At 43.0% G+C, this 15,550-nt stretch overlaps 1 protein-coding gene across 3 annotated transcripts in view; it reads right to left on the bottom strand.

Moving 5' to 3' along the window:
- SSBP4 (single stranded DNA binding protein 4) overlaps window positions 1-15,550 on the bottom strand; it is a 613,000-nt gene that overhangs the window by 429,213 nt on the left and 168,237 nt on the right. For all 3 annotated transcript variants that reach the window (XM_040322775.1, XM_040322767.1, XM_040322783.1), the window contains one exon: window positions 13,355-13,416. In XM_040322775.1, the coding sequence (XP_040178709.1) occupies window positions 13,355-13,416 (62 nt within the window). The remainder of the gene's footprint in view (window positions 1-13,354; window positions 13,417-15,550) is intronic.

The following is a 15,550-nucleotide window of genomic DNA, read 5'->3' as shown; positions in this document are numbered from 1 at the left end:
TGCCAAAAATGTGTCAAAAGTGTCCGATGTGTCCGCCATAATGTCGCAGTACCGATAAAAATCGCAGATCGCCGCCATTATTAGTAAAAAAAAAAAAAAAATAATAAGTCTGTCCCCTATTTTGTAGGAGCTATAACTTTTGCGCAAACCAGTCGCTTATTGCGATTTTTTTTTTTTTTACCAAAAATATGTAGAATATGTATCGGCCTAGACTGAGAAAAAAAATGTAGCTATTTATTATAGCAACAAGTAAAATATATTATTTTTTTTTTCAAAATTGTCGCTATATTTTTGTTTATAGCGCAAAAAATAATAACCGCAGAGGTGATCAAATACCACCAAAAGAAAGCTCTATTTGTGGGAAAAAAAGGACGTCAATTTTGTTTGGGAGCCACGTCGCACGACCGCGCATTTGTCAGTTAAAGCGACTCAGTGCCGAATCGCAAAAAGTCCTCTGGTCAGGAAGGGGGTATATGTGCCCAGTAAGCAAGTGGTTAAATAAATATATCCCTGAAACGTAATTAATTTAGGATGTCATCGTCCATGCACATAAAAAATGTTAGTAATTGAGATGGCTTTGTAGATTATATTGCCTGTTAGAGCTACTCCATAAAAAAAACATTCTGCAGGGCTATGCCCTCTTAATCATAACCCATCTGAAATGTTGTACAGTTTCACCTCAACAGACCTGCTGTGTACGAGCTGTAAAAAGGAACGTGTTAGGGTATTTAACTGAGGTAGCCAGGCTGTACTCCAGCACAGCAGGAGAATACAAATTTTCAGAAACACCTTAGCGTGTTTAGCAGTCAGCTATTCTGCTAAACATACTACTGCATAGGCAACCTAAATCTGAGAAATAATCTTCTTCTGCGCCTCTCTATATTTACCCAAGGTGAATATTCACCCTTTATGCCACTAAAGCAAAACCCAGGAGCAGCTTTTTATCTATTAATTGATGCCATTATTTGCTAGTGAATGATAAATATGCAGAAATCAGGCACATTTTATAAGCTTTGGAAGAAAATTGCTATTTTATGATGTCAGAGAGGCATGTCCGTTCGCATAAAATAGGTCCTAAATTATGTAAATCATGGAAACTTTTTTTTTTTTTCAGTAGTAAACCAAAACAACCATTTTTCTCAGTCTGATGATTTAAATTTTTCTGGCTTTTTTTACCCTGCTTAACATACAAAGCATTTCAAGACGGAGTCTCCATTTTTAAGTTGAAAAGCACTTTAACCACTTCCATACCAGGCACTTACGCAGCTTCACGCCCAAGCCAATTTTCAGCTTTCAGTACTGTCGCACTTTGAATGGCAATTGCGTGGTCATGCTACACTGTACCCAAACAAAATTGGCGTCCTTTTTCCCCCACAAATAGAGCTTTCTTTTGGTGGTATTTGATCACCCCTGCGATTTTGCGCAACAACTAAAAAAAGGCTGAAAATTTGGAAAAAAAAATACGTTTTTATTTTTTTCTGTTAATTTTTTTGTAAATACGTTTTCTCTTTCAATTACGGGCACTGATATGGCGGGACTAATGGGCACCGATGAGATGGCACTGATGGACATCGATGAGGTAGTACTGACGGGCACAGATGAGGTGGCACTGATTGGCGGCGCTGGTATGCGACACTGATGGGCACTCATAGGCGGCACTGATGGGCACACATAGGCGGCACTGATGGGCACACATAGGAGGCACTGATGGGCACACATAGGCGGCACTGATGGGCACACATAGGCGGCACTGATGGGCACTCATGGGCGGCACTGGGCACTCATAGGCGGCACAGATGGGCACTCATGGGCGGCACTTATGGGTGGCACTGATGGATACTTATGGGTGGCACAGATGGGCACTGATAGGTGGGCACTGGGCATGGATGGGCACTGTGGGGTGGCACTGATGGACACTGGGGTGGCACTGATGGACACTGGGGTGGCGCTGATGGACACTGGGGTGGCAGCACTGATTTTTGACAGGTTGCCAGTCAGTGCCCATTTGTGGGCACTGACTTGCATCTTTTTTCTTTTTTTTTAATGCTTTTTTTTTTTAGACTTCTTTTTTTTTTTGCTGGCTTTTTTTTTTTTTTTGCCCACCCTGGTGCTCCAGGGTGGGCATCCCTGGTGGTGCAGTGTGGCGATCTGAGGGGGGGCTGCGCTGATAAACAATCAGCGCGAACCCCCCCTGTCAGGAGAGCCGCCGATCGGCTCTCCTCTACTCGCGTCTGTCAGACGCGAGTGAGGAAGAGCCATCAACGGCTCTTCCTGTTTACATCGTGATCAGCCGTGATTGGACACGGCTGATCACGTGGTAAAGAGTCTCCGCCGGAGGCTCTTTACCGAGATCGGAGATGCAGGGTGTCAGACTGACACCCCGCATCACCGATCGCCGCGATGCGCGCCCCCACGGGCGCGCGCGGCATGAAATCCTGCAGGACGTTCTAGAACGTCCTGTCAGGATTTCATAACCACTTCCCGGACGTAAATCGGCTATAGGCCGGGCGGGAAGTGGTTAAAGGAAACCTATCAAGATAGGGGTAATAGCTACTATTGCTTACTTTTTACTTTTCCATCGACCAAGAATCTCTACACACTTAAACAGTACATACTGGTCTAGGGAAATAAATAAAGTGCACCTATACAGTTTTACATAGTTAGTCAGATTGAAAAAAGACACAAGTTCATCTAGTTCAACCCCAAAAAATCGCTTCCACAAAAGAGACATTAAAAGAAAACTATTGTCACTGAATTACATTTTCTAGCCGTCTTTGTTCTGTTTGTAGGAATGAAGTCCCCCTCCAAATCTATACCAGAGCCTATTCACCGAATAAGATGGCGACACCATTTTTTGTTTTTTTGCAACACAAAATCTATACAGACATTTATCCAAGCATGTAGCCTGGGTGGTTAAGAAAGGGGAGGACAGCGAGTGTGTGCCCAGTTGTCCACCTCCAGAAGCATACAATGCACATTTCCTGCAAAAGAAAAAAACAAACAAAAAAAGGCAGGTCCCCCTCAAAATCTATACCAGGCCCTTACTATAATAGTAAAAAAGGAACAGTATGTATGCACCCCTCCTCCTGAACAATACCAAGCCACATGCCCTCAACATTGGGAGGGTACCTTGCCAGGTGGGGGCAGAATTTCCTTCTCCCCCTGTTAAGACAGCACCTGTCCCCATATTGATGGTGACAATGGCTTTAACTCCTCATCCCATGCCCAGTGATGTGGGGTTCTATGGGGGAAGGGAGAAACATTGGAGTCTGTAAGCCCCTTGTATGCATTATGATGGGGTAGATTGTAGCACTGCTACTGATTTACAGAAGAAAAATCCAACAGTAAAAAAACATTCTATATATTAACCACCTGCCGACCGCCTGCCGCATATTTACTGCAGAAGCTTGGCTTTATTGCACGAAATTATGTACCTGTATGTAATTTCAAGCAATAGCCACTTGTCGATGGAGGCGCAATGGCGCGCTGATTGGACACAAGGGATGCCAATCAGCAGGTCATGTCGGCTGGCAACCTGCGATCGTTCCCCAGAGAAGCAGAACAGCGATCTGCCTATGTTATCAAGGCAGATCGCCATTCTGACAGGGAAGGAGATGGAGATCTTGTGTTTCTGCTAAGCAGGAACACCAATCTCTGTCTTCATCCAGTTAGAGCAACCCCCACACAGTAAGAAAGCACCCCCTAGGGACACTCTTAACCCTTTGATTGCCCCTTATGTTAACCCCGTCCCTGCCAGTGTCATTAATATAGCAGTGCATATTTTTAGCACTGATCACTATATTAATGTCACGGGTCCCCAAAAAGTGTCCAAAGTGGCAGTTAGGTGTCCAATTTGTCCACTGCAATGTCGCAGTCCTGCTAATCACCACCAATACTAGTAAAAAAAAAAAAAATATTCCATCGATTGTAGGCACTATGGGCCAAATCCACAAAGCAGATGCGCCGACTTAACTCGAGATTTCTAATTTTACTCCGCGCGTATCTTTGCGCCCGATCCTCAAAACGAAAAATCCGGTTTTTCAGTCCTACCTAAAATAATTACTCCGGAGCAGGGGAGGGAGTATCTTCATGGGGGGGGAGCAGGGGAGGGAGTATCTTCATGGGGGGGGGAGCAGGGGAGGGAGTATCTTCATGGGGGGGGGGAGCAGGGGAGGGAGTATCTTCATGGGGGGGGGGAGCAGGGGAGGGAGGAGCCTCCCCTGGTGTTTGACCTCCGGCTGGCCTGCCCTCCAAGGCCACTGCTATCCTGTTCAGGCAGACAGTGATGGCAGCCGTATTGGCCTGGCCAGCCCGGGTGTTGTCCTGCACAGCCCGGGTGTTGTCCTGCACAGCCCGGGTGAGGGCAGTCACCTTCTGGGCCACGCCTGTTGTGGCGGTATGCAGGGACCACAAACAGGTGATGACACCCAATGAATTGGTGGCCACATCACTGAGTGACTCCCTCATTACATCCAGGCTGTGCTCCATCTTGGCCATAGTTTTTTTGATGTCACCCAGACTGCGGGTCTGCTGGGCATTGTCCCTCAGCAGACTGGCCGGCATATGCTCAGACCCCCCCCTGGTCTCCTGGGTCGCCATCCTGCCTGCCCCTGAGGCTTGTGGCCAGGGAGGAGGGGATAGAGTGACCATTGTGGGTTGCGGCATGTTGTGGGAGGAGTGGGAGGGGCTACCCCTGATGGTGGCCTGACTGGTGCCAGCCTCTGGGGTAGCCTCTGGGGTAGCCTCTGGGGGAGCCTCAAGGGGAGCCTCAAGGGGAGCCTCAAGGCTAGCCTCAAGGGGAGCCTCAAGGCTAGCCTCAAGGGTATCGTCAAATGTCATGAGATCAGTGGCAATAATGATTTCCCAGCCAATCTGGAGATCTTCTTCCTCCTCCCCCTCATCCTCCTCCCCCTCATCCTCCTCCCCCTCAGCCTCCTCATGAGGGGAGGTTTGGCCACTCCCCTCCCCTGGGGACTCCTCAGCAGCCTCCTGTCTTTGGGGTGGTGCAGCAGCCTGGCCTGATGGCCCAGCAATCTCCTGGTCATCTGTGGAAGACACCAAACAATCACAGGTTTGAGGATCCACACACTTGGCACATGTTCCCTTCCCCCACCCACACATGCTAATCACCAAATAGAAAAAAAACAACCTTACCTGGCCTCACAGGAACATCAGACTGATAACCAGGCAGGCCCACCACCTGCTCTGGCTCGAAACACCGGGCCACTGCCCATTCCTCCTCAGTCAGCCGGATGGGGCATGGTCCCCCTCCTCCAGTGCCCCTCCTATGCGCAGTGAGCTTGGCCACCTTATTGCGGACCACGCTCCTCAGATCATTGATCTTTTTCTTAATGCCAGCGGGGGTCCTCGTCTCCCCTCCCCCCGCCGCATTTATGTGATCTGTAATTTTGGCATAGATCCTCTTCCTTTGGGACGGGGAGGTGTTCCGGCTATCAGGCCCATGTAAATATCAAATATCTTCCATATTGGATGATATACCTGGCAAGGATTTGCTTTTCAACATGGGAAAAATTCAGCTTCCTGCGTTTGGGAGCCATCACAAACACCACACAGCAACAAGAAAACAAACAGGACAAACACACAAAAATACACACAAAACAAACACACAAAAATACACACACAAGCAGACAGCTACTACAAAGTCAAATACAAACACACAAAAACCAAACACAAAATCCAAGCAGAAAAAAATAAAAAGTAACTGAGCAGAAACAATCAAACAAAAAATACACTTATCACAAACAAACAACAACTACTATCTACTACTCCTCCAACACTTCTCTATCACACACAACTTACCAACAAACACTGACAAACTAAGAGCAGAAGCAAATTGCTCATGGAAGGGAACACAGGGAAATACTTTTGCAAATGAAGTGTGTTTGACTGGGGCTAGTTAAGCACAGGGCGATCCTCAAACTAAGTACACTTGGCCTTTTACCTATCTCACTGATTACGCCAAGCAAAGTTCTGCACATGCGCAGTGAGCAGCAGACCTTCATTTGCATGGGGTCACGGCTCATTACAATGAAGCACGCCCACTTCCTTCCCACTTGCCATAACCCCGCCTTACGCCTCCGAATTTAGGTTACGGCTGGCGCAATTTTGTGCGCAAATGCGCTGTGGATACGGCACTTACGACACCAACTTAGGGCGCCGTAACTTAAATGACATAAGTTTTAAAAAACTTATTTTGCGCCGCTGGCTGTGGATTTGGCCCTATAACTGTTGCGCAAACCAATCAATATATGCTTATTAGGATTTTTTTACCAAAAATATGTAGCTGAATATTGGCCTAAATTGATGAAGAAATTCGATTTTTTATATATATATATATATATTTATAGCAGAACGTAATTATTATTTTTTTCAAAATTGTCGCTCTTATTTTGTTTCTAGCGCAAAAAAGAAAAACCTCAGAGGTGATCAAGTAAAATCAAAAGAAAGCTCTATTTGTGAGGGAAAAAAGGGCATCAATTGTATTTGGGTACAGTGTTGCACGACTGCGCAATTGTCAGTTAAACTAGTCATTAACTAGTTGTCATTAACTAGTTGCCGACCAGCCGCTGTCATTCTACGGCGGCAGGTCGGCTCTCCTGGGCGAGAGCCCGTAGCTCTACGTCGGCTCTTTTAGTGGCCACTAGGGGCGCGATCGCCGCCAGGCACCCGTGATTGCTCGTTACAGAGCGGGGAACGGGAGCTGTGTGTGTAAACACACAGCTCCCGGTCCTGTCAGGGGGGGAAACGCTGATCCTCTGTTCATACAATGTATGAACAGAAGATCAGTGTTTCCCCTAGTGAGGCCACCCCCCCCCCACAGTAAGAACACACCCAGGGAACATACTTAACCCCTTCCCCGCCCCCTAGTGTTAACCCCTTCACTGCCAGTGGCATTTTTATAGTAATCCAATGCATTTTTATAGCACTGATCGCTATAAAAATGCTAATGGTCCCAAAAATGTGTCAAAAGTGTCCGAAGTGTCCGCCATAATGTCGCAGTACCGAAAAAAAATCGTTGATCACCGCCATTACTAGTAAAAAAAATATATTAATAAAAATGACATAAAAATACCCCCTATTTTGTAAACGCTATAACTTTTGCGCAAACCAATCAATAAATGCTTATTGCGATTTTTTTTTATGGAAAATATATAGAAGAATACGTATTGTCCTAAACTGAGGAAAAAAAATTTTTTTTATATATTTTTGGGGGATATTTATTACAGCAAAAAGTAAAAAATATTCATTTTTTTCAAAATTGTCGCTCTGTTTTTGTTTATAGCGCAAAAAATAAAAACCGCAGAGGTGATCAAATACCACCAAAAGAAAGCTCTATTTGTGGGAAAAAAAGGACGCCAATTTTGTTTGGGAGCCACGTCGCACGACCGCGCAATTGTCAGTTAAAGCGACGCAGTCCCGAATCGCAAAAAGTGCTCTGGTCTTTGGGCAGCAATATGGTCCGGGGGTTAAGTGGTTAAGGGGGTAAATCCTTCCAGGGCTGAAGTAAATACAAGTCCGCTATTGATGTCAATTACAATGAACGGTGCCCTGATGCTCTGCCGACATGACAATATTTTTTCACTGAATGTCAACAAACTGGTCAGGGATGCTTGCTGATATAATCTACCCTATACTCACTGGCATGTAATAATATAAAACAAATGGCAGGTGAAAAGCTGTCATATACCGCTACTAAAGGAATGACTTTTGGTTGCAGCAGCCACAGGTTCAGGCAAGCAGGTAAGCTGGCTAAATCTGGCCATTTCGTTTACCTGATTGCCGAACTGTGAATAAATTGGGCTTGGGTTTAACTCATGATCAAACCGAAACCAAAACTTATCCCTAGTGATTAGTCCTTTATCCATTGCTTGCCTTTCTTGGGCTCAGCTTCTATAGTTATGGACCTCCTTAATGTTCCATTTCAATTTGCCACAAACTGTTTTTTTATTTAACTGCTAAAAAAAATGAATATTTTTTTCCTGTAACTTTTTTTTTGCTGAAATGACTGTTTACAGGGTATGGAGACATAATAGTTAACTGATTCCTTTTAAAATTGATTAAAAATAGATAAAAATCAATCATATAATGTACCTCTAGTCTCATTTTTGCACCTAGTTTTGTTTTTGCATCTAGTTTCCTTTTTGCATGTTATCCTGCCTCTGTGCTAGACAGAGCCATAGAGCAGTGATGGTTTGGAAAATGAAACTAGAATCTCCCAGTACTGTGGTCATCAGGAAACAGACAACCAGGAAGTGTCCAGAACAGAGAAGGATTACAGCAACATCAGAGCAAAAACGAACAATGAGGACATGAAACCAGGACTGCAGTAAGGTAAAGGAAGCTATTTAGCTTAAAATATTCCTTTAGTGACCCTTTAAGTTAAACTTTATACAATTTGGAAAAAATACTAGCAGCATGGAAAAATGTCAGTTTTGATATTTAACTGCTTAAAATAGCAGAATCTGCATTTTTCATATGCAAAAAGTAACCTGGAAGGGCACTCAACCTCTGGAAGCACCATTTTAAGTGTGGGCAGCTGATGCCATCGCCCTTTGATTTCCTTGTCTTTTTTCTGCATCTCCGCCTTCTATAATGGCAAATGTCACACACGTGCAGTGTAGCAGCTAGTAACACGCATGCGCATGGCACGGCGGTAGTACTGCGGATGCGCAAAATTTGCTATTATAGAAGGTGAAGTGGTTCTTCCATGTGGTTATACACCTGCCCATGCATAGTACGGGTACTGCATGTGCATTGAGGACACGCCTCTCTAACCTCCTCTGGTACTCTCCACCCTCCAGCCCACCTCCAGTCCTCATCCTGCTCCCCCTCAATGGTACTGCAGGATTTTATGTCAATTGCCTAGGCGAATGACTTATGCCGCGTACACACCATCACTTTATGTGAAAAAAAAACGACGTGTGTGGGGAAAACGTCGTTTTATGTCTTGTGAAAAACGACAAAAAAAAAATTGAAGCATGCTTAAATTTTTTGTGTCGTTTTTCAAAACGTTGTTTTTTGTGTCATAAAAAATGACCGTGTGTAGGCTAAAATGACGTTTAAAACGACCTGACCTTTTTAGACACCAGCACTGCAGTAATTTATGGTGAATACTGTGCAGTGCAGTTTAAGCTGGTGAGGTGGCTAACCCTAGTAGCGTAATCAAACCGCAGCTACCAAGGATTTGAGTACAGTCCCGTAATGCCCATAGTAACCTTCCAGAGGTGCTTGCAAACTCTAATTGGCTTCCCCAGATTCAGCAGCACCTGGTATTCTCTCATTCATAGCCCAGCCCGAGGTCCAGGTGGAAACAGCGAACATAACAACACCCCTTGACTTTTGTTTAGCTGTTTTTCACCAAAAACCTCTATAATCCGATTGTAAACCAAAGAAATGTTTATGCCCAACAATACATTGCCACAAACCCATATTCATTCCTTGCCAGGCAATTAGAGTGGAAACTTATCTTGGTTTCTGAGTTTAAAACATCGCCATTACATTAAAGAATGAATTGCAGTCATATTGGTCCACAGATCCGATTCCCGCAATATCCAGGCAGAGATATGAGACAATAATACATTTTATTTAGTGACAATACTCTTCGTCCTCCTTTGGGTGACCCTGACTGTGATCGGCTTCACAAATTCGGCCCCTCAAAAATGATCTGTCCCAGAAACAATCAAATGATGAAGCCATATTTAGCCGCCTGTAGAGCTAGACACTAGTCCAAAAAAGTGCCTATATATTTATTTCAATGATTTTGTTATTTACAAAGATACTGGAAGAACTGGATCCTTTCTAAATTTTCAGGAAGGGATAGTCTCAGCCATTTTGTATCCAGAAGGAGCTGTGAGCCAAAGTCCACATCCAGATGCAGTTAGCCGGCTGCATAAGATGTTCTGTCTTTGGTAAATGCAGAATAAGGCATGACACCAGTTTTCTTTGTTGCCCTGGCCAACCTGGCCTCTGAATCAAGGACTGCTTCTTTCGCTACCACACCATAGTGGAATATTAGTCTAAGGCAGGGATCTCCAAGCTACCCCTCCAGCTGTTGCGGAACTATGCGTCCCATGAGGCATTTTAAAACTCTGACATTCACAGACATGACTAGGCATGATGGGAATCATAGTTCCTGAACAACTGGAGGGCCATAGTTTGGAGACTCCTGGTCTAGGGTACAGCATGGCACACAATTTTGCACAAGAAGGGTCTCTAAACATGTTAGGTAGTCAGGAAACTGTCTATCACATTTTGAGAGAGCCTAAAATCAAAGGCTGGAAAGGTTATTGTTCTAAAAAGTTAAGTTACAAAAAGGTAAAAAAAAAGAAAGAAAAGAAAGAAGTAAAGAAAAAAAATAAGTGTTTTGTTGAGTTAATGTTATATTGTTACTGTGTGCTATTGTTACCAGTTGTTGTTTGCTTTGTAGGAATGCCAAACTGCAGAACTGATCTGTGTATTCTGACAGCAGCAGTTGTACGCTTTGAAAGCCTGAAGGTGCTTATAAGATTTTGGGCCACTGTACATGGCTAGGCTCCCAAAAATAGTCCACAGTCCATATTCCCATTGCACATGTTCCTGGAATAAGCTCTTAGAGTACTGGAAGCTGTAGCACCGCCAGCTGGATACTGGAACCTATATGATATGTAGATATTTGCCAGCACACTGAGGATCATCAATTTCGTCCAAACTTTTTTTTATTCAAGAATGATCACATCACAATATGGTGTAATACAACGTTTCGTAGCCACACAAGACCCCTTCGTCAGGCATGAAGGGATCCTGTGTGGTTTCCGAAACGTTGCATTACACCGTTTTGTGGTGTGATCATTTTTGAATAAGAAAAAAGTGCTGGCAAATATCTGCATATTGTATAGGCTCCCAAAAAGTCACACACACATGGTATCCCCATACCTAGGATAAGTAAAGAAATGTGTTTTGTGGTATAATACCATGTATCCTCATGATGTGTGAGAAATGTCTAATTAAAGTGACAACTTTGTGTAATAAGAGAAAAAAAAAAATTATTTTCCAAAAAAATTCAATCTTCCATAAACCCAACATGTCTCTCAGCAAATACCTAGGGGTGTCTACTTTCCAAAAAAAAAGGGTAATTCAGGGGGTGTTTAAACTGTCCTGTCATTTTAGGGCATCCAAAAATGTGAGAGGTAGTCAGGAAATCCAATGCGTAATTAATGCCCCTTGAAAGCCTGAGGCCCCGTACACACGTCCGAGGAACTCGACGGGCAAAACTCATCGTTTTTCTCGTCGAGTTCTGTGTGAAGCCGCCGAGAATCTCGGTGAGCCAACTTTCCTCATTGAACAACGAGGAAATAGAGAACATGTTCTCTATTTGGCTCGACGAGGTACTCGTCGGCTTCCTCGGCCGAAAGTGTACACACGGCCGGGTTTCTCGGCAGAATTCAGCTCCGATCGAATTTCTGGCTGAATTCTGCCGAGAAACTCGGTCGTGTGTACAGGGCCTGAAGGTGGTCTTTGGATTTTAGGCCCCTGTATGTGGCTAGGCTGCCAAAAAGTCTCTCACATGTGGTGGTATCCCCATACGAGTAGAAGAATGTGTTTTGGGGTATAATTCCACATATATCCATGGCATGTGTGAGAAATATCTCATTAAAATGACAACTTTGTGGGGGAAAAAATTCTGAAACTTGTGGCAAAAAAAAAAATCTTCAATGGACTCAACATGCGAAAACCTTGGGGTGTCTACTTTCCAAAAAATGGGTCTTTTTTTTTTTTTTTTTACTGTCCTGGCATTTTAGCGCCTCAAGAAATATTAAAGGGAGTCAAAAGGTCAGAGCTGTTTAAAAGGTGCGTAAATTCCAGCATATTGTTTATATCATAGTTTGTAGATGCTACAATTTTCACACAAACCACTTAACCACTTAAGCCCCAGACCAAAATGCAGGTAAAGGACCAGGCCCCTTTTTGCGATTCGGGACTGCGTCGCTTTACCTGACAATTGCGCGGTCGTGCGACGTGGCTCCCAAACAAAATTAGCGTACTTTTTTCCCCACAAATAGAGCTTTCTTTTGGTGGTATTTGATCACCTCTGCGGCTTTTATTTTTTGTGCTATAAACAAAAATAGAGTGACAATTTTGAAAAAAAATCAATATTTTTTACTTTTTGCTATAATAAATATCCCCCAAAAATATATAAAAAAATATATTTTTTCCTCAGTTTAGGCCAATACGTATTCTTCTACATATTTTTGTTAAAAAAAATTGCAATAAGCGTTTATCGGTTGGTTTGCACAAAATTTATAGCGTTTACAAAATAGGGGATAGTTTTATTGCATTTTTATTAATGATTTTTTTTTACTACTAATGGCGGCGATCAGCGATTTTTTTCGTGACTGCGACATTATGGGGGACACTTCGCACAATTTTGGCACATTTTTGGAACCATTGTCATTTTCACATCAAAAAATGCATTTAAAATGCATTCTTTATTGTGGAAATGACTGTTGCAGTTTGGGAGTTAACCACAGGGGGCGCTGAAGGGGTTATGTTTCACCTAGTGTGTGTTTACAACTGTAGGGGGGTGTGGCTGTAGGAGTGATGTCATCGATTGTGTCTCTCTATAAAGGGGATGACACAATCGATGCAGCCGCCACAGTGAAGCACAGCGGCTCTCCCCGTTCTTCAGTTCCGGGGACCGATCGCGGGACCCCAGCGGTGATCGGGTCCGCGGGTCCCACGGTCCCGGTCCCAGAGCGCCCGCGACCCACGGCTGGGTAGATGTACAGGACGTGCCGGTACGTCCATCTGCCCAGCCGTGCCATTCTGTGGACGTATATCTACAGGCGGCGGTCGTTAAGTGGTTAATATGCACTTATTGGATTTTTTTTTTTTCTACCAAAGAAATGTAGCAGAATACTAAATTTATGAAGAAATTTCGGCTTTATTAGATATGTTTTATAACAAAAAATAGACAATATTGTGTTTTTTCAAAATGTTTTGTCTTTTTTGATTTATATAATAAAAAACAAAAAAACTCAGTGGTGATCGAATACTACCAAAAGAAACCTCTATTTGTGTGAAAAAAAATGATATAATTATTTTTTTTAAGTAATTTGCGTACAGTGTTACATGACCAAGCAATTGCATCTGTTAAAAAAGGAACTATAAAACATGCATATAAATGTTTATAGGTAACATGATCATAAAAAATACCAATAATAACAACACCTTCCAGTAGTACTTTTACTAGTAGTAACATTAACAACACAAAATATGCAAACACATACAAGTTTCACTACATTTATATAGGTTAAACAGATTATTTATCAACTAGAATGTAAAAAAGTAATCTTACCACCACCACGAGTGTAAAAACCCAGGGGGCTCGCCTAATGTGATATTTTTCTCCCATCGTATCTGTATTAAAAGGAATAAAATAACTTTAATTTAACCATATAAAGGAAGTCCTTTACTCACATTTTATTTCAGGCAAGTAAGTTAATACACACTTAAAATACATTTTGTGTTTCAAGCACTTTAGTCATCTTGGGAAGTTTTGCCCTCACTTCCCTGTAAAAATACAATAGGAAGCAAGAGTAAATCACTATAAAGTGAAACAAAATTGAACCTTTGACAGCTGTCACCATGAGTCCTACTGGGGAATTTCTTTTCAATTCCTGTACCAGAGACAGCCATTATTGGTGGACTTTCATCTTGGGAGAGGACTGGTGCTCTTGGGCAGGGTTCACACTGAGGAAAGAAGCGGCTCAAAGCAGGGGGTCTGGTGCATCTTCATTCACCGGTTCAGGTCCAATTTCAGCCCAAATATTTGGCTGAATTCGGACCTGAAACAGACCAGAAAATGCACAGGACTCCTGTGCAATCCACACTGGAGCCGCTCCGGGATGTGTTAACTGGCTCTATAGAGAGTAAGTCACAAACTCCTGCCATGTGAATTGGATGCGGAGAAAAGCACATCCAATTGGCAATAGTGTGAGCCCATTCTTAAAGTCAAAGTCTTTGGGTAAAGCAGCTCAATGGGTCAGCAATAAAAACCCAAACCTTCGTCACTATGCAAAAAACTAAGCCAACCGTTTGGCTTTCCAGACCTCCTCCAGAACTGCACACATGACCAAAAACCTAGACATTTGCCACATTTGCCCCTCTGAAAAGAAAAGTCAACAGAAATGATAATTAGAAAAAAAACAAGGGGGCTAATTAAATAAAACTTAATAAGCAGAATGTTAGATACAAATTGCAGAAGCCATGTCAACCAAATTGAATCCCATTTGTACTGATGTGACTTCAGACTTCAGAAAGGGGAAATAATATGGGTTATTAAGCAACCTTCCCCTTGCACTGTTCATTGAATAAGACCAAAGCAGTCATGATATATTTTCATCAGTGTTAATTTCTTCAATGAAAATATTTTCGGCAATAAAATGAAGACTATTTTACTGGACTAAAATATGTCTAAAACTAAAATGGCATTTTAGTCAAAAGACTATGACTAAAACTAAAAATAAGTAGGGGAAATCTACTAAGCTGCTGAAGGAAAAAAAAAAATAAGAAAATTGATTTTTCATTCTTAATATTTATTGTTGGTAATATATTGGTAATGTTGCATTACAACCAATAGAGTATTTTTTTTTATATTTTAAAGTTGCACTTCTGTTTGTCAAAAAAATAGGATTTTATACTCACCGTAAAATCCTTTTCTCTTCCAGCACAACCCTTCCTGAAGGTTGTGCTGGAAGCATCCTAGACAGATCATCTCCCACATGGTAACGGAGGTGACTGTCGGCCCGGCTGCTGCGACTCGGCCCTATGGACCGGTCATATGTGTGCCCTGGAGCGTCTAGCTCACTGGCCGCCTGTAGAGCGACGGGCATGTCGTGGACGACCCAGTGTGTAACTATGGTTGGCACACGCTCAATGGGCAAAACTAGGGGGACTACAAGGATCTAGGATTCAGCCTGTCGCCCAGTCGGCAGTTGATCGAAGATCACAGGGAAAAAAACAAACAAAAAAATAAATCCAAAACTGAATTTGCAATAAAGCCTCCAGGCCTATGGGCCTGAAGAGAGCCATGTCTTCTCCTTAACTAGGCAGAAAAAAACTGAGCTGCTTGGTGTAGGCTGAGGGGATATAGCCAGTAGGACCGCCCACTGGGTGGGGCTGTTCAGCTTTGAAGTTGTTAACACTTTTTGCCTAGTCACTCCTAAAGGAAGGCTAATACCCACTTTGTCAAGATTAAGGCTGTGTCCGTTCATGAATGAAAGAGAAAACTAAATTCATGACATTATATATCACAAAGGGAAAAATCTGTGCCTGTAGTGCATGTTCAAACCTTAATACCATAAACAACAGCATGTGGGCATAGCTGAACTGAGCCGTGCCTAAGTTTGATTGCCCCCACAGGTCTGCACCTTAAACAAGTAATTCCTGGGCACATTTACATCATCGTGAAAAAAAAGGGGAAAAAACTGTGCTAAACCAAAAAAAATTAAGTGAAAAAGCCACCAGCACACAAACAAAGTACATAAAAATG

This window comes from Rana temporaria, chromosome 1 (genome assembly GCF_905171775.1).
Source record: "Rana temporaria chromosome 1, aRanTem1.1, whole genome shotgun sequence".
In the NCBI taxonomy this organism is placed as follows: Eukaryota; Metazoa; Chordata; class Amphibia; order Anura; family Ranidae; genus Rana; species Rana temporaria.
The sequence above is the reverse complement of the archived record's forward strand: the minus strand, read 5'-3'. Positions and strand labels throughout refer to the sequence as shown.